Consider the following 20,292-nt stretch of genomic DNA (forward strand, 5'->3'; position numbering starts at 1 on the left):
TACACAACTAATCATAAAATTCTGATTTAGATTCAACCATATTATTGCAAAGAATCATGTCCTTGGACACCATTGTGGACCATTAATATTTAACAAATGAAAGATGACTTGAATGTGTCACGCTCATACGTTTTATATCATTATTAATTCCAGTTGAAAGAACACTTCAGAAAATTTTGAAGAGCTTGCAGCTAGCTAAGATGTTCATCCCTTCACAAGTATCATTCACTTTTTAGATTACGCACAGTGTTCTTCCTTTCCATTACAGACATCAAACACCATGCAAAATCTATAAACATCAGCAAAGAAGAAAAGACGAGTAACCAGCATCCTAAATTCAGGGTTTTGGCTCACCTTAGTAAGAATTAGCATTCTAATACTTAGTAGTCAAATCTTTCCGTCAAAGTATCTTCATTAGTCAATGCATAATCATATTATCTTTTTATGCCTATGCATTTATGATTGAAATGCTAATAAATGGTGATAAAACATTCTGTTAAAATTCAGCAGATAACAAGAAGAACCTGCACACTACAATTTAAACAAAATTCAACTGCCTTATCCTTCAACCAAACCCACAGCTCGAGTGATACAGAAATCTGAAAGTACAAAAACTTAAAGTCTTAAAACAATAAGCCAAAATCAGTATAGGTCTGTAATACTGGGGAAACAGAAAATCTATGCTGTGAATGCACATAATAGGAACACCGCGGGTTCAAAAACAACACATTAACTAAACATTCACAAAATATGGTTTATTTTTAGATTTTTTTATCACAAGACAATCTGCCCTAATAATACCTACCACCAAAAAACTGCCCAAGAATAAATACTTAACACTTGCTGAAGGTTTTGCAAATGGGGTTGCAAGCAAAGTAGGCTTAGCTGCTTATCTCGGAGGAAACTGCATGGTAACTGCGATTGAGCTGCAGATGTACTGGGATAAGTGACTTCCCTGGAAATCCCATTACTTCACCTAATTGGTTTCTTTCCTAATGGAGACAGTTTGCATTTTAGCATAACAAGAATTCTTAAAGGAGACAATTCTCCTAAATTAAGGATCAAGTCTTGACTAAGCTTTCACAATTTCATCATTATTATCCATGTTTGGATTATTTTCTTCCTCCTCTTCTACATTTTCTTCCCTAGGCAGGAAGGGAGGTCTTTTTGGTCTAGGGTTTTATACCTCTATTGAGATGTTATTTTTAAAGTTGGTATCCCTCCCATTTGTTTGGTTGGTTTGAGAATTATTCTTCCTTATATTTTGAATAGTTTGAAGGAGAAGATGGGTTGTTCTTCATCCCTTTCAATTTTTTCTCTATAAGCTTGAGCAGTTTGCTCCATGAAGGCCCTCAATTCGTTGGGCATTTGTTCGGTCATAGTGTTCTTGGTGGATGAAAGCTTCTTCCTTTCTCTTTTCAAAGCCTTTTGAGCCCTTTGGCTCTATTGCACCAACTACCTTTCACGGGATGGCAAGATGGATGTTCTGATACCAGTTGCAATGTCCCCTATTGGGACTTTACTTAATTTTTAATAGAAATCCCAAATGAGGTACAAATTATGTTTAGGAATGTAAATTGTCAACTTAATATCTTGACTTAGAGCCAAAATATTTGATAAGTATATAAACTTTTGTGAATATATATGAATTCCAAGTCAGCAAACTCTTGGTTGATCAAATGCCGATATTCAATTCTTTGATCTCCTTTCTGTTTTTCTCTTTAAAGTTTCCTGCAGTATGCACTTCAATCCCCCCTTATGTTCCTCAATGCCTCTTTTCCATGAATGAATTGATCACTTCTGATGTTCTTCTCCACTTTGATGTTAATTAGATCACCTTGATGCATTTCTTGAATTATCATTCTGATTCAACACCATTGCTTCCATTGAAGCTCTCTCCTTATATAGCTTTACAATAGAAGGGGTCCCACCCTTTCGTTAAGGTTATTGTCTTTGCAAGAGCCAGACCTTTCCATAGATAATTGTTGTATTATGCCTTAATCAAATAAGTCTTCCATCTTAACAAAAATCAGTCAGCCCCACAATAAGTTGTTATTAATCTCCCCATTAAATATATTCCTTACTCTAGTCGGCACATCACCCCCCCCCCCCAACAACATGACTTACCTACTGTTAGTCAGCATTCTTTTAATTAATTACTGCCAATTACTTGCATTTATTTTGTGTCGGCTCCTTGCGTACATTCAATCACCTATACTTAATTATGTAAGTCTATAACAGGGGCATGGCAATAAATAGGAGAGGTGTCTAAATTTAGTAGCTAGATGAGTCTAGCAGTTCTAGCAATAAGTAGTTTACCATTGTATTTGCATCAGACAATGACTTTAATTTGCCAGACCCTTTGAACTTTGTACTGAAACTTGATGAAATTGAATATTATAACATATATTCAAAAAAATCAGTCTATTGATTGTCAAATTGTTTACATCATGATAAATTACAATGGCTTTTACTTTTTTCAAATATTTAATTTTATTTTTTTTTATGATGTTAACTGCTGCTAAATACTCTATAGAGCACTGTATAGTGTATACAACTCTCAATTTGAGTACTGATATGAATTTGGCGATTGTCATTATAGCTGTATCATTACAACATTTGGATTGTTGCACAACATATGAAAAGATTAAAGATGACAATAGACAAGTCATCTAACAAAGAAAGTTTACAAAGATATCATGAGAATCAAGCAGAAACATTTACTTTTAAAGAGTCGCGCAGAGGAACAAAAGTTGCAGGTGGAAGCTCCTCAAAGTCTCGCTGAACCTATATATGTAACACGAGTGAAAATGATATTACAATTCTTTACAACAAAAGCTTGTGAAAAAGCTGACTAGTTAAAATGATAAAAAGATAAATTACATTTTACGTAAGGATATAGTGCAATTAATATGCCAAAAAACTAAACGAAAACAGCATACCTTTGTTTTAAGAGTCTGCGAACAAAACATAAGTGTCTCTAAGTTGCTGCTTGCATCATGAAGCAGGCTATCTGACACCTGCCAACAGAAACACTATATTGGTTAACATTTTTCTTAATCCTACTCCCAGTGTACAACACAAAGAACACGAGATATTTTCTAGTTTTAAACATCCCGTTATGAATTGCTTGACACTGTCCCTTTGATATGCACAGATAGAACATTCTATTTTCAGAACATCCTACTAACCCTCATTCTTTTTTTCTTCTTCTTCTCTGATCTATAATTGCATACATAATCAGACTGTCTTTGTCTACACCAAACAAACAGATGAGAATATTTTCTTCAAGAAAGCTTCTAAATTTCTTAATGCATTCATGAATTGAATGATAATAGTCATAACAATCTTGATGCATAGGCATGGTTGAAATAAAAGTGAGGGATGACAACTTCCTCACATGCAATTCAGCTTAGAGAAAATAGGCTAGAGTCATATTCAATTTCAACCCCAATTTCATCAGATAACCAAACCAGAACTATGTAAAAGTAGAATCACCAAATAAGAGACATAAATGTGCATGCCAGGCTACTTTGTAATGCAAAGAACACTTGACATGTTGAAATACTATATTGATGTGCAAAGATCGTAGACACTGTACTTCACATGTTGCAACCATTTCGGAGAATATGTGTTGCATAAATGTCTTTATAAGCGCCAGTGGTCTTGGCTGATGTAATTGAGTTGAATTTAAGCTTTGAATAATAAAACACTAAGTTAAACAAAAGGTGCAGGAGGAAAAAGGAGGAAGCAAATGTATGTTGGGTGAAGCTAACATATTGTCTAGATAACATGTGGATCTTCCTTTTCATGGTACGAATTACTCTACGTAGATAAAACTTTAGATATTATTTTACTTCAAATAACTGTCATACTCATAATTTTGCACACTTTGAAAAGATATCGATTACCAAACCAAGAACCAATTCATACGGCAAGAATGTTGGATGCTCCCAAAAACACTCAAGGGAAAGATAATTCTGTAGATTGTTAATAAACCGAAAAGAAAGTTAAGGCCAGTTAAAATTTCCTTCTGACGTGTATTATAATTATACCCTCACTCATTATGTCCTAAATCACAACCAAAAAAGACTTCAAGATTTAATTCTTAATTTCGACAGCCATCCAAACAATCGTATAAATATGTACAGTTTTGTTGCAAGTTTCGTCTAATAGGATGCTAAAACTATCTTTCTAAGATTTTGTCTTGTTATGGGTTTCACTTTCTGCATGATTTCAGAGGTGGCTTGGAAAGGAAAACTCAGAAGAATTAAAAAAGTCAAGTGTTTGGCATCAACAATAGCAATTCCAATATCACACTTTTCACAAAGAATATAAGCTGATTGTATTCTTTATACACTTTGGCAGCTCCTATGGACCAATTTGGTCTAAAGAATATTTAAAATTGCCAGCCTTTCTCACCCTATAGATTATTTGCATTTTCAAGCAGATCTAACTCGGAAAATTATAGAGGTCGCTCGAAAATACTTGTGCACTAAATGGTTGGATATGATCCTGATGAAGGTAACAGTTATCTAAATTCACGAGGATTATAATTAATGTTCCCTTCATATCTGAAAAGGACGAAAGCAATAATGATTATATTGAAGTCTACAAATGACCAAACTCAATCAAGGGGAGTTCAAAGAACATTCAGTTACAATAGTGTGAAAAGATCAATAAATGGATTGCATATTGTCTTGAGGAGCTGAGGTGACAACGCCCAACAAGATAGCAGTACTTCCTCTTATTGCATTTTATATTACATTGGTTCATTTCATTTGGTCCCTATGAATTAATCTGCTAAACTATGTTGACTAAAGTTGACCAAGCACCTCTTTAGGGCAGGTCCCCATGCTGCTGCTTATAGGTTATTTCTGGTAGCAGTAGCTGCTCAACTTTTTGAGGCACAATTTGTGGAGCTGGTGGCCCCATGGATGGAACATTTGTTACTTATTTTTAAATACTATACGAAAATATTATTTTTAAATTATATTATTAGTTGTATTTCTTTCAAATAACATTTGAAGACAAATCTGTAGGAAAATAAAAAGGAGATGAAAAACATAGTGAAGACATGTGTCGCTTTTCTCAATAAGGAGCTGTTGCTTATTTTTTACCCCCCCTTTTTCAAAGCCTATTTTCAATTCTTAAGCGGCAGCTGCTCCACAAAAATGGCGGAAGGTTCCAAATTATTCTTTCCCTTTAATTAAAAAGACTATAGCTGCTTAAAATTAAACATAAATTGCACTTAAGCAGCCGCATGGAGACATGGGGTTAGAGCATGCAGACATGACATAAGAGCCCTCAATAGTCATCTATCCAATCCTAGGTTGACATTGAACACCACCTTAGACATTCCTCCTTAATCTTTTTGCAGCTTTGGTGATAATTTGGTCTTGCGTCCCTTTGCAGCAAAAACTTTTGTTGAATTGTTGATGGCTCCAATTGTAATAATATAAGGTTTATGGTATTTGTGAGGCTGTGCCATAAATTCTCATGTGAGAATTTTCAATCTGCTGGCCTATTGGTGATCTCTTCAGTTATTATGGGCTTTTAGTGGCTTGTGGGAGGTAATAGAATTAATGTTCAATGATGTGGCTGCACATGTTTGAAGAGTTATTTCATACCATGCAATTAGCAATTGATGATTTCTTTTGTCTAATGGTGGCTTCAGGAGTCTTGGCTCTTAGCATTATTGTTGGTGTGGTGCTTTCCACCTCCTTCTTGTATAGTGATTATAATGCGAAGTCAAAAGAGCTCATGAAATAGTACAGATACCAAGTGCAAGGGCAAAGTGGCCAACGAACATCTAATGTCGATTTTTGCTTATTATAACATCGTTGCACTGGGGTTTGTAAAAGGAGTATTGTATGAACCTGGTTTGGCATTGAAGAGAGTACTGAATCAAAGGATTCCATAAAAGGTGATTTCGTCACAAATATGGCTATGGTCCTTGACATAGACATGCAGCTCTAGTTGCATTGGCATTTCCTCCCAAACTTGGAGACATAGAGCTACCAAAAAATGTGGAAGGTTGTGGTTTTAGCATTATGGAACCTAAAGATATAATGAAGACGGAAGAGGCTGCCTGTAAATTCCTTTTACTTTATGTGTAGAGTATGCAGTCCCAAATGAAGTGTGGATTTAGCTATGCTTGCCTAAGGCTGATCACAACGTAGCTATGCTTGCTTAAGGCTGATCACAGTGTGGTGAAATATCTTGCTGGAATGTATGTAACACAATCAGGAACAATTGGAAGAGTCCAGTGAATGCATTATTCCTGGTTATTGGAAAGCATAGAAGGAAGATGGGTAGAGGACACTTCCCTTCCTTTACTTAAGATTATAGGGAATAGCAGGCATGGAGGAATGAACCATTGAAGATGGTTGAGTTGAAGAGTGTCATGAACTACACAGGTGATGGTAATACAGGCAGGAAGCAATGAGCAATCTACTGATTAACAGCTATGGTTAGGCTCTTTGTTATATTAGAAAATTTGATTTGGAATGAGTTGATTTGAGACTGGATTCCAGAATCCAAAACTTAGACAACTCAAATTATCATTATGACAATAGCTTTGATCAATGGTGTAATATCAAACTATCAATATCAAAGATTCGAATGTGATTTACAAATTGAGAATCTCTCCCAGAGTTTCGCTAGACCAGAGAAAAGGAAGATGTAAAATGTTGTAGAGGCAATCATGATGAATCATGATGATGTTCAGAGACAATCATCATAAATTCATAATAGTTGTCAGCTAACTATTATATCAGGGTTCTAAATGAGGATGTGATTTTGTATAAATTTGCATTCAAATTTTGCATCAATCAAATTTAATAAAAAACATTTTTGGACTCAATGGATACATCTTGTCAAGGAATTTTGCAAAAAAAAAAAAAAAGTGTTTCTAATGAAATTCAAGCAATTTCACTTCACAAAATTTTTGCCCAGTCAAGTTTTTTGGGTTTGCCAAGTTTGCCAAGTTATGTTTTTCAACCATAAGTTATACAAGTGAAGGTTACTTATTGCAATGCTCTTTTTGCATACATTAATAAGTCCAAAGAAAAGGGCTCCAATAGATTCCAAAACTGATTAATCATAAAGAAAAAAGGGAAAAAAATCATAAACTTCCATATTAAAATTCAACACCAAAAATATAAGGAAAAAAATCATAAACTTACATATTAAAACTCAACACCAGAAATATAAATCAATGAACTGGAGAATATTAAATCTGAGTACCAAATAGACAATAGGGGTATTTAAATCCAAATGGTAGAGCTCGTGCCCAAAACAAATTCAAAATGTAGAAATTTGAAATTTAAAAACAGAAATTTCAGATATGGGAATCTGAAATTTAAAAACTGATAATTAGAGTCTGATATTGATATAACTCTGTTCCTGAATGTCTGACTACATAAGAGAAGCCTGTATGGATAGGCTGAAAATCTTAAAATAAAATTTAGTTTTACCATCTGGCCATCTACTATTAAAAAAAATCAAGTTGTCCATTTTCTTTGAATCGGTTTATCTACCCTTTCTCACTTTCATTACTGTCCACCTATATATATGGCGTGTGCGTGTTTTCTTGGTCTCTAATACTCATCATTTATATTCTGAAGATTATGTGAGCTATGAAGTGGCCATGCATTTTGCACCACAGGAATTACTGAATTATATAACATATCATTATTTATTGTTCGTATAGGTATATTGCTTTTGATTAGCCGATGGCCTTATTCTACTAGAACAAGTATGCATGAAGAAATTTCATGCTACCACCACCTTGAAAAGACAAGTTGTTACACATTGTAGTGGAAGCAGAACACATACAGTAATATTGTGATATTGCTGTCAGGATTCAACTGTGTAGTTTGATTCAAACTCATTGATCCATGTTTCATGAGTAGTCATTCACAAAAACCCATCTCTCATGAGAATGAATTCAGCGCTTAGTACTCATTGCATCTGGGTGATTGTCAAAGAGGTGAAGCACCGGGACTTCTCGGGAGATCACCCATCCCAGTACTACTCCAACTCAAACGCGCTTAACCACAGAGCTTCCTCCAAGGTTAAGCCCACTTTGTCCTTTGTCTGCAACCCCATTTGCAAAACCTTCAGCAAGTGTTCACATTCCTACTTATCACATACGGTAATAGTTCATGCGAGGAAAATCTTCATGAACACATATCAGCTTATCAATTCTAAAAGCATGGCTTGAGCAACTAATATAAAGATATCCTTACATAATTCCTATCATGATCTATGAAAAAACTAAGAATGTCATATTTGATTTCTGGGCATGATTGTGTGAGCTTTTTTCTAATCAACGTTCCGGATTGTACTACATGATTCATCATCAAGATGCAAGAAAATCAAGGAGAACAAAAAATAATAAATGCCAAAAATAAATAAATAAAAACAATACATTATTTAATTAGATGGAAAATTGAAAACCATTACTTAGATGTGAATTGGTAAAAATGAGGAAGACAAATCCTATCAGGAAAAATTCATAAATTCCCGCCTTCCTTGAAAAAATATTTTTGAAATGATAACATCAAGAAAATTCCCCAAAAAACACCTAAAGTGTTTTCCATATGTAGACATTTTTCAACAATTCTCTGCTGTATGGGCTCAGATTCAGGTTTAAGTTTCTGGTTCGAAATTGGTTCAAAAACAATTTAGGTTGGGTTGAGGGATTCGTTTTGGGTTCGTTCATACAAGAATATATTTTTAAAAAATGATATGTATATGTATATGCAACAGCAAATAAGGTCGTACAGCACTGTGCTAATATTAAAGCAGCATTGCAAAACACACCATGTATATTACTGCTTTGTCCAAATGACATAACAAAATGCCAAAATACACCACCATATCAATGTGTTAGTTCAAAAACAATAATGTCAATATTAGTAATCAGCCATCACTAATCAAACATCATAAAAAACCATCAAACAAATAATCATCATTCTGCTGTTGCAAATTAGAAGCACAAAAAGTGCCACTAGCATTGGTACTAGCAATATTAGCCTCAGGAGCAGCCTCAGCCTCACTAGGTAGCTTGTGATCATCATCATCAACTACAAGTGCATCAACACAAGCAAGCGAATCTTCCAACTCCGCACACTCTGCTTCAAAATCCCAATGCTTTGTCTCTCCTTTTTGTAAGCAATGTTTGTGTGTTGCGAGCCTCAACTTTGAATGCACATAGACCAAGTCTTTTGCCTTCTTGGAATGTAGTCAATTGCATTTAATTGAGTGGATGGAGTATGTGCTCTGTTTACCATATAGGTAAATGAATCAATGCACACAGACAATAGACAAGAACAGTAGAACTCCTTGTATTATTCGCATATGCCACAGACATTACATTATACTTCTGATAATGAATACAATGATCCCGAAGGGTGAATATATACTTTCCAAAGAACCTTCCCAAAGGGGTCCGTCGACTACATGACAATTACCACAAGGCCCTTCGGCTACATAACAAGAACCTTCCCAAAGGGACCCGTCGACTACATAACAATAATCTTCCCGAAGGGACCCATCGGCTACACAATATCTACCAATGACATACATCCTGTCGGCTACACAATATTTACCTACGACATCATCCCCCCAAAAGAAAAAGTCATCTTCGGATGACAATTACAAAATATTCGAGACAAATTAACAAAATAGAATACATTAACTAATTAACTACAACAAGATAGATCTGTTTCTGCCATACCACTTTCACATTTGTCCCGTGCCTGCACCAAACTAGTCTCCAAACCACGTTGCATTTGTAGCCTCTGCTAACATAATACTGTCTCCTTAATCAAGCTAACCTTGATCACCACCTATGTTGCTTTCTCTGCTTCCAACTCCTGGGTACCCTGAGCCAAGTGTCGTACTGCCTTTCAACTAGATGATCAGCTCCTCCTGAGCTCTCTATGCATCCACCAAGACAGCTTCACGTCCAACACCTACTCCAAGTGCCTCAAAGCGTATCACCCCTCTCGAAAGGCTTGCTCTATTGATCTTTCCACCTTTGGCACACTATGCCTGTAGTAGCTCCAGGTCTCATCAACTGGCCACACTTCCCATGACTGATAACCGCACCGACTGGGGATCTAGGGGGCATCACCCCCAGCGGGGTCAAGGGGCAGCACCCCCGTCGCCAAGACCAAATTAGCACTCTCAAACCCCACACAAAAGCCTATGGCACACACCATTTTTGCGATTTTCTTCCGATCCCACACTCTTTTTGGCAACTACTTGTGTTTTCTACCTACTTTTGTCTTTCCCTTCCCTTTGGTATCATGCGTTACTCATTTTGAACTGTTTCAATCCATCGTCGTTTTTTTTCTTCAGAAAACCTCCTACCACCCTTCTTCTGTGTCTACCAGTGTACTGCAACCTTCTTCTCCCTCTCCAATTCGTACCGTATCGAATGGCTCCTTTCCTGCATTGAAGATGTTCCCACGTCTCCAACGTACGACTTCCTTTTTTTTCGTACGGGTTTCTATCTTGCTCCCTGTCGTCACTCCTTCCTTTGTCTGCTTCGTACGTATGGTGCCCAATGGGTAAATTGTAATTGCCATACTGTGTTGATATCTATTTTATTGCTCCTAAACTGCAGGGTCCATACGGATACAAGGCTACAGAAGAATCCATGCATCAAACACCCCTTCAAAAAGCTGTAGTACGGATGCAAGACAATGTTGATGTAATTAGCCGTACGGCTGCAAGACTCCTAAAATGTCGTACGGTACAAGGGGAAAATGCATAAAAAACATAACCAAAATTATTGCTGCCTACTCCGTACGAGTATGGGGGATCCTTTAAAAAGACCGTACGATGCCCATAGAGGATTTAACCTTGAATCCATACAGCAGCACACATAAAGCTTTAACCTTCAACCTTGTATGGCAACAAATAGGAAGTTTCTCCTCCAAATCCGTACTGAAGCAAACCTCCAAATTCGTACTAAAGCAAACCTCCAAATTTGTACTGAAGCAAGCCCGTACAATAGCAAACATGTAATTCCTCCTTCAAAATCCGTATGATGGCAACTGAAAGCTTACAACCTCCAAAATCCATACGAGCCTAACAGAGGATCTTCAAAATCCGTACAGTGGCAACTGACAGCTTAACCCTGAATTCGTACGGTGGGCAATCTAAAAGCTTAACCCTCAAATCTGTATGGGTATGAGGACTTCTTTAAAAAGGTCGTACGACTACTAAACTCTGCGTACGGTGTCTTCCAAGGGAACTTTAATTGGCTATAGCATTTAACAATTGCACCTTAACACCATAGATTTCATGCTTTCTTCTTAACCATCTAATTAAGACTTATGCAAAGTGTGGGATTCTTCATTCACATTGATGAACTTAAGCATTTCCATTTTACTTATCGTGCCTTTCTGAAAACTCCCACCCGTATGAAGATAGGAGAGTCATATGGTGACTGTATCGTACGGTTCCCTTTAGCCTCTTTTTTTTTCAATTTTTTTTCAGTTTTTTTTTTTTGGACAAAAATTCTACTGCTCCCTGATATTCGTCGACGATGGAACATGTTGCGCCTAATATATTTTCAATTTCGAACCATTCACCGTTTCGAAAGTTTCATGTCCATCCAGTGTCCATAACTTTATTGCTCCATTATCACCTACTTCCCGGATCTGATATGGCCCAACCCATTTGACTTTAAACTTGCCTGGCTTAATTTCGTTTTGTCTGTTATACTTGAACACCAGCTGTCCCGATTGAAACTTGTTCAGTTTCAGGTGTTTATCATGCCACGCCTTATGCCTGTTCTATGTCACCTCAGTGGCCCATTGTGCCAATAACCACTTCTCCTCAAGCTTGTTCAGATTATGCAACCTCTCCCTTAAGCTTTCCATGTCGCCTAACTTATTTTCTAGCGCGATCCTCAGGCTCGGTATCATGAATTCTGCTAGTACCACTGCTTCCTATCCGAACATCAATTGGAACGGTGTGTGCCCCGTTGTCACCTTGTACGCCATATGGTAAGCCCAAAGGGAAAAGGTTAATTTTTCCTCCCAGTCTTCACCTTCAACCGCACAAGACTTGTAAATAATCGATACCAAGATCTTGTTTGTAGCCTTGACCTGTCTGTTTGCCCTCAGGTAGTACGGGCTCGATAATGAGTGATAAATCTTGAATTCAGTGGTGAGCAGTCAGATAACATGGTTAACGAAGTGGCCACCCCTATCACTTGTTAACTGCAATGGAAACTCCTACCTAGTAATGATCTGCTCATAAATAAATCTTGTTGTGCTGACGGCCGAGTTATTCGGTAGTGCACGTGCCTCCACCCACTTGGTCAGGTACTCTGTTGCTACGATAATGTATCGGCACCTTCTAGTTCTGCTCACCTTCAGAGGTCCGATGAAATCTAGTACCCATCTTTCAAAAAGTTCCTGGGTGTGGGAGGGGTTAAGCGACATGAAGTCCCTCTTTAGCGGTTTCCCAGCTCGTTACTGTTAGCCACCACAATCCTGCCAACAATATCTTTCGTGTCATGGTATCAAGTCCCATGTGTCCTCCCACTAGACCCTCATGTGGTTCCTTCAACACCCATGGTATTTCTTCCTCTAACACACACTGTCGCAGGATGTGATCAGGCCCCATCTTGTAGAGAAATCCATTAATCAACTGAAAGGTACAGCTCCTAATTATCAATTTGCGCCTTTCATTTGGTGGCATCTCACTTGGGAATTGTCCTGTCGAAAGGTATTCTCGAATGCTTGTGTACCATTTCGGCAATACTGCAATCTGAAACAATTGCGCATCAGGAAAATCATCATTTACTTCGTCCGCCGGTTCCCCTGTTTTAAGACGCGACAGATGATCTGCACTAACATGTTTCTTCCCAAGCTGCACAATGATCTTGAAGGTGAACTCCTGTAATAGAAGTAACCACCGGCCGATTCTTCCTTGAATGACAAGTTTATTGATCATATATAACAGAGCCTGATGGTCAACATAGAACACGAACGGTGTCGCCAGCAAGTAATGACAGAACTTCTGCACAACTTAGACCATTCCCAATGCTTCTCGTTCTATTGTATTGTAGTTCTGCTCTGCTTTTGATAGCAGTCGGCTGGCAAAGTATATCGGGTTATCCAACCCATGGCTGCCTATCTGCACCAAGGTTGCTATTGTGTAGCCGAGGGATCCCTTCGAGAAGGTTATTGTTATGTAGTCGATGGATCCCTTCGGGAAGGTTCTTGTTATGTAGCCGACAGGCCTTGTGGTAATTGTCATGTAGCCGACAGACCCCTTCGGAAAGGTTCTTCGAAAAGTATATATTCAACCTTCGGGATCATTGTATTCATCACCAGAAGCATAATGTAATGTCTGTGGCATATGCAAATAATACAAGGAGTTCTACTATTCTTGTCTATTGTTTGTGTGCATTGATTCATTTACCCATAAGGTAAACATGCTCCAATTCCTCTCAGCTGATGATGAACTAGAAACCTATCAAGATTTTCAATTTTAAAATTAGAGTGTTAAGAGTTTTGACTAAAAATTTTTAAAATATAAATTCGATATTCATCAACAAATATTTAGAAATTAGAATCTTAAGAGTTCAAAACGAACTTGTGATAAAACTTTGATGCCAACGGGTTGTAGGTGTTAGTACATTTGTCCATGAAAGTACCACCATTTATGAGCATCAGCATTGTTCTTGTCTTCAAGAGCCTCAAGACCACTGATTGTCCTTGTCTTCAAAAGCCTCAAGACAACAATCCTTGTCCTTGCAAAACCCATGTAATAGACCTCACTGTAGGTCTATGTGATCAGGTTGAGTCTATTAATGGCTTCTTCATACCCGTAAGAAACTTCAAGATCTCTGTATGCAGCAAATCTAGTGGTACTCTCCTTGAGGACGGATTGACTATAGCACTTGGGGCTCAATGCAAAAGCAAGGAGATGCAAAGGGGTGGTCATTCTCTTCCATCTATCTACCATGATTATTTATAGTTTCTTGAAGAAGTTTTCTTCAATATCTTGCTCTTTCTCATTTATGATATTTTTAATATCCTTAATCAAGGACTCTATGTCATCATATACCTCACCCAAGCAAGGCCTATCCATGTAAATATATCAGATCATGCTCAATATAGGTTGTGATGTCCCTTTTTTGTAATTATATGGACACTATATGGATTAATGAATGCCAGTGAAATTATGTGAATCATCGCAGTAAATTTAAGAACACAAATTTATAATTGTGGATATGATAGGTACTTCCACTTGCTATAACAATGGAAATGCACTAATGTATACCAATGCAACAGTAAATGGATACATATATATATGACTGGTAATTCCAAATGCCACAATGGAATACAACTGATAGTTCAATTCTATCACAATTATATCAATGACTGCTGTCTATGCCCAGCAATTTGAAAGCAATAGGGATGGATGGATGTATGGATGGATGGATGGATGTTTATTGGATTTTCTAATTTAGCAATATAATGTATGCACATTACCTTGTGGGTTATCTCTAATATACAACAATCTGATATGTGTTGCAAGTTACAAGATAAATACTAGGCAGAAGTATGTCATCTTTGTTGTTCTTATATGAATTAGGCAAATAATATGTACAGGATATGTGTTGCAAGTTACAAGATAAATACTAGCCGTCTTTGATATGTCAATAATATAATATACTCTTTGGTTGGTTTCCTCTCTAATCTGCAATTATATACTTGCACTGTGATAGGTTTCATTAGCAACCGTCTATGCTCTTATCGAGCAGATTCCACAAAGGTAGATGTGTTTATAAATCAGCTCTTCAATGTATGCTTTGGATAGCCAATCGGCTTAGTATAAATATGTGCCAAAGAGGCATGATGAAAAGATGTCAAACTTCATTATCATTAACCGCCACTTGCTAATGGATAACCAATACAATTGTTATGGATAATTGAATGTTATTGCAGATTGTAAATGAATATAGCCATTGTTGAGAATTACCATTTACTCATAATAATCATTATATTACTGTGACCTTCGACTACACTGTCTGGCCTCCACAATGATATCGAGCACCTTTGCTTATTCAGCTGTCCACATAACACCTGTAGGGGTTTCCCCCATCCCTTATCAGCGTCTTTATATATGAATTATGACCATTCTAATTACTACCGTAATTGCAGATAATGTCTTCCATAATATACGAATCAGTCATCATGTATGCTTGTCTTTCCAAATTTGATTGTGTATGTTCTTTTATCATAAAAAAAACATACACAATTGAATCCAGAAACCAATTTGTGCACTGTTATCTTCCTAAGTCGATGCCTTTGAGTGCAATGTTTGTAGTTGTGTATAAATAAATTTCAATTTTTAATTAAAATTACTTCAATTGTAATTGTACTATTCTAAATTTGGGACATGACATAGGCTTAGTGAACCTTAAAAGGTACTTGGCATAATCCCACCAAGGGTCATCTAATATCATTGTCGCAATGGCAGCTGCCCTGGAATTATTAGATTGCCTCCATATGCTCCAATTATCTCTGATTACCATTCTAGGCAATGCCTTTTTAACCTTCAGAAGGTGTCTCAAATCAATAGTGTTGGAGGTAAAACGAGTCTCAACACCTACTTTAAAATCAAAACAGTAATAACTTAAAATCAAGATTAAAATTTAAATTTAAAAACATAGGCAGTTTACTAAACTAAAATCTAAATTTCTACAACATATTTAAATTTTAAATAGTTTCACTTATATTATAGAGCTCGAATCTCGAGAACTGTCTAAATACGGCTTGCATCATATCTAAATTTCTACAACATATTTTAATTTTAAATAGTTTAACTTACATTCGAGAGCTCCAATCTCGAGAATTGTCTAAATATGGCTTGCGTCAAATGGTGGTTGGTAACAAACATTTGGATCTTTTGTGCATTTTGATACATTTTTTGATCCACTCAATCTTATTGCCAATTTCTTGCAGCATTAGGTTGAGTGAGTGAACAGCACAAGGTGTCCCTAAAATGTGTTTGAAGCGCTCCTCAAACAATAACCTCGCAGCCCTACAATTATGCAGATTGTATGTTGTTAACCGAACAACATTTTGAGGGCCAACTTGCTCTATGGCTAGGATGAGAATGTTTGCAATGAATGGACCATCCTTTACCTCCCTTTCACAATCCAAAGTTTTCAAAAACATTGCACCTCTTGCGGACACTGCAATCATTGACCAAACGGCGATTGTTTGCATCTTTCCATCCATCAAATACTATGGTCGCACTAGTTTCAATCCATGAATCCTTGAAGAGCTGAATGAAATCCTTTACATGGATCACATCTTTGCCCAATAAAGTGGCGTGCACCTTCTCATAACATGGGCCCTTGAACCCCTTGGGAGTCTCGTTAATTGATCTCACCATTTTGGCTCACCATCAAATGACAATCCATTCGCATAGACCCATCTCACTGTGTCTTTCTCGAGTATGTCCCTAGCTTCATTCGAAATGACATTTCTAAGGGCCCCTTTGCCCTCCTATTTGTCACTAGTTCTTGAGGAACACACAAGAAGGGATGGCCCTCTACGGGTTGATCATTACAAGTGGAAACTGAAGTCATAGATGTTGTTTTTGTTTTATTTCTAGAGTTTTGCAAAGAATGAGAATGTGCATTCCCAGTTGCTTTGCCCACTTGTTTTTGCTCTTGAATATTTGTTCACAAAATGATTTACAATAAGGGTTTTAGGTAGTATCCCATCAACTCTTGCCTTTTTGAGAATTTACTCTACTACAAGAGCTACTATATTCTTCTTTGCAAAGCCTACAAATCCAAATATAACCTCCTCCACCTGGCATTTGTTGAACCATTTTCACATACTTCCATAGTGGAGAACTTTGGTATATTTTGAAACGGGAGTTTCCAATGCTAGAAACACTTGCAATTCTATGAATCTACAAACAACACAGAAAGCCACAAATCAAAATGAAACAAGAAAATACAACTAGAGAACTCATTTCATTTTGTAAAAAAAATGCACACACAAACAAAATTAAACAAAACCCTACCTCTTGTTGAAATCTTCCTCTTAAATGTTTGTGAGGAGTTGTCCACACTTGCAACCATTTACAAATAGCTCACAAACAAACTTAGAGCGTGCAATAATCACATGTCAACACTCCTTGAGCAATGGCAACCAAACAAGAAAGTTTAGCAATGGAGGCAAGTTGTTCTCTTTTTCATTTACAAATGCTCAAATGACATATAAAACAATCTTTTTAATCTCTTTACTGGTCACCTTTAGGGTAGGAGGATAAAATAGACCAAATTTGGCCAAAAAGAGAAAAAGTCAAAATGTGTTTTGGACCAAATTTGCTGAAAAGTATGCTAAATTTGGTCCAATTTCCTTCGATGGAAGCCAAATTCACTCAAGAATCTGTTAAATTCCACCCAGGTTCCACTATGAGAATTAGCAACGAATTTTGGTCTCTACATCAAAATTGCCTGTGAATTTGACAGAGTTTGTGCAGCACTGAACTAGAATTTGCCAAGTCTGGGAGCAAATCTACTAACATAGCAAAAAATAATGGAAAACTTAGTGCCCCCCTCAAAAAAGTTAAAAAAAGACCATCAACCATATCCACAGAGAGACCCACATGGCATTAATAAGATAGAATTAAATTCAGCGCATTAAGTGGTTTAACAAAAACACATTATCACCCAAATTACTTGATACATAAGATCCTAAATCAATGTCTATGATTAATCTATAAGCTTTTATATCTAAATTTTTCATTTGCTATTACTGTTTGTGCTTAGTTAGTTTTATATTCAAATTTTCACATTAATATAAATAGGTGGATATCTGATATATAGATGTCCTTACATGATTACATATACATGTGTGGATATGTGTCCTTAAATGCTTACATGTCTACATACAAATGATGTTTACCCTTTTTGAAAATTAATAAGCTCAAAAAATCGTCCATGTTTCTCAGCCAAGGGAAACTTAGCTAGACAATATTGGCACCCCTTGCACCACTACAGTTAAAAACCAAGCTTAACAACTACATGAGATCAATATACATGTAGAAGTATATAAATAAATAAAAAGATGCAAGTGCAATTTTTAGAAGGGCTAACAATCTTCATGCAAAAGTAAGATATAAGGGAAAATCGTACTTTATAGAAAACAATGAGCTTAAGGTTGAAGAACGAAATGAATGCCTAGTTCATCCAAATTTTACTTATGTATAAGTTCTACAACCACCAATATCCAAGCATTATTGGTTGAAAATACAATTCACTAAGATATCTAGAGCTTGCTAATCGGAATTAAAATTAATCGATCCATAATAGAATGGTTCACAGAGTAAATTTATATTCTTTCATCTGTTTAAAAATGGACATTGGTTGCCAATGGAAAAGTTGTGCAATTTAATGTCGATTCATATATATGATTCTAAAATTAAAAATAACTTTTCGAACTTCTAAACTATATATATTCTACAAGCTAATAGAAATATTTCTATTGTTTATGTTTTAAGTAAATATTGTTGTCAATGTTCCAATCAACGTGTCTAAGTTTTAACTATTTGTCTGTTTATCTTCTTTATAAGTTTGTAATGGGCTACACTCTCCTCATAATGAACTATTAAAAAACTAGGGTAAACCAGAATTATGTATAGATAAAGCACATTGCAAATGCAACTAGCAAGTCTTTTACTAATTGTCCTCTAGGTACATGTGGATAGATGAGATTTGGTTTACCACCAAGCTTAGTCATATTGTCAAGACTAACAATTACAAAATTTAACAATAAATACGGTCAGTAAAATTAAAGGTAGAGTCTAAGTTAACAATTAAATAAAACATTGTTTTGATGTATGAGGCGCCTCTTTGAACAGCCCATTAGAAGTTTTTTCATACACCTTACGTTTATTCATATTTACAGCTCTATGATTTGGGGGCCCTCTCTTCTTGATTCTAATTGGGTATCAGTCAAGTGGGTCTAGACCCTTCTCCTTCATCGGATTATCAGATGTCACCGGTACACTTAGCACAATATTATTCTGGCCGAGTTCAAAGCTCACCCTTTCAACTTAGTGCCATCGTCGATTTGATCCAGTTCCTTCACTGCCTCAAGGGCTTTGTGGACTCCACAGATGGTCACCACAAATACTCCAACCTCGCATATTGTTCCTTCGTTGATATCGTCAGCTCTGTCTTGAGGCCCAGAGCTCGTTGTCGGTACACCCAGGCCACTACCTTATTGAGCTCGATCGGGATTGACATTGATCGTCTCCCACCCTACCAGTTCTCATTGGATGCTCTCGCCCACCTCCTCCCCTCTCAGCAGGAGTTGAATGGGCACATTAGACTTGACATGTATAGACAATACATCACCACGACCTGGATTAACCCTCCTGGGGATCTAGGCTCGCGGACGGCCTTCTATTCTGAGCATTTCTTAGAGACTCGTGACGGGATTATTATGTGTCCCTTCTACTTGAGCCAGCGATGGAGTCATGCCCTCTGCATCTCCCTGGCATCTTTCAAGGTCCAATCTCACCGGCTTCATTGCCAAACAAATCACCATTTGACTAGAGATGACTAGATTTGCCACCTTTACACTTTATCAAAGACTGAGACCGATATCCATTTCATCTTTCGATGCCCATATGCTATGAGATTGGAGGCAAGTTTCACTGTTTATTCAGAGATTGCAGATCTCTTTCAGCCTTCTTCAAATATTCCGACCAGCGGTGTTTAGCGCTTTACCTACATGAGACTTCACAGCTCTGTGACCACACTTTACATCTTATGTTTCCTCAAAGTCAGACCTCGGCTCTGCTCCCTAGCATCTTTCAAGGTCCAATCTCACCGGCTTCGTTGCCAAACAAATCACCATTTGACTAGAGATGACTGGATTTGCCGCCTTTACACTTTATCAAAGACTGAGACCGAGATCCATTTCATCTTTTGATGCCCATATGCTATGAGATCAAAGGCAAGTTTCACTGTTTATTCAGAGATTGCAAATCTCTTTCGGCCTTCTTCAGATATTCCGACCAGCGGTGTTTAGCACTTTACCTACATGAGACTTCACAGCTCTGTGACCACACTTTACATCTTATGTTTCCTCAAAGTCAAACCTCGGATCTGCTCATCACCACCTTTTTCTCGTCCATGTCACCCTCTAGAGGCATGAAGCGGCCACTTGCTACACCCGTCTCCAGAGATACCAAATCTATTAGGCCTTGTCATGGATT

At 37.0% G+C, this 20,292-nt stretch overlaps 1 protein-coding gene across 2 annotated transcripts in view; it reads right to left on the bottom strand.

The window, feature by feature from the left end:
• MOS14 (ARM repeat superfamily protein) overlaps positions 1–20,292 on the bottom strand; it is a 286,973-nt gene that overhangs the window by 246,844 nt on the left and 19,837 nt on the right. For both annotated transcript variants that reach the window (XM_089787799.1, XM_089787798.1), the window contains exons 2-3: positions 2,943–3,020; positions 2,725–2,787 (exon numbers count right to left, since the gene is read on the bottom strand). In XM_089787799.1, the coding sequence (XP_089643925.1) occupies positions 2,725–2,787; positions 2,943–3,020 (141 nt within the window). The remainder of the gene's footprint in view (positions 1–2,724; positions 2,788–2,942; positions 3,021–20,292) is intronic.

The sequence above is a fragment of the Cupressus sempervirens genome, chromosome 6 (assembly GCF_028749045.1).
Source record: "Cupressus sempervirens isolate cs-2001-9-10 chromosome 6, ASM2874904v1, whole genome shotgun sequence".
In the NCBI taxonomy this organism is placed as follows: domain Eukaryota; kingdom Viridiplantae; phylum Streptophyta; class Pinopsida; order Cupressales; family Cupressaceae; genus Cupressus; species Cupressus sempervirens.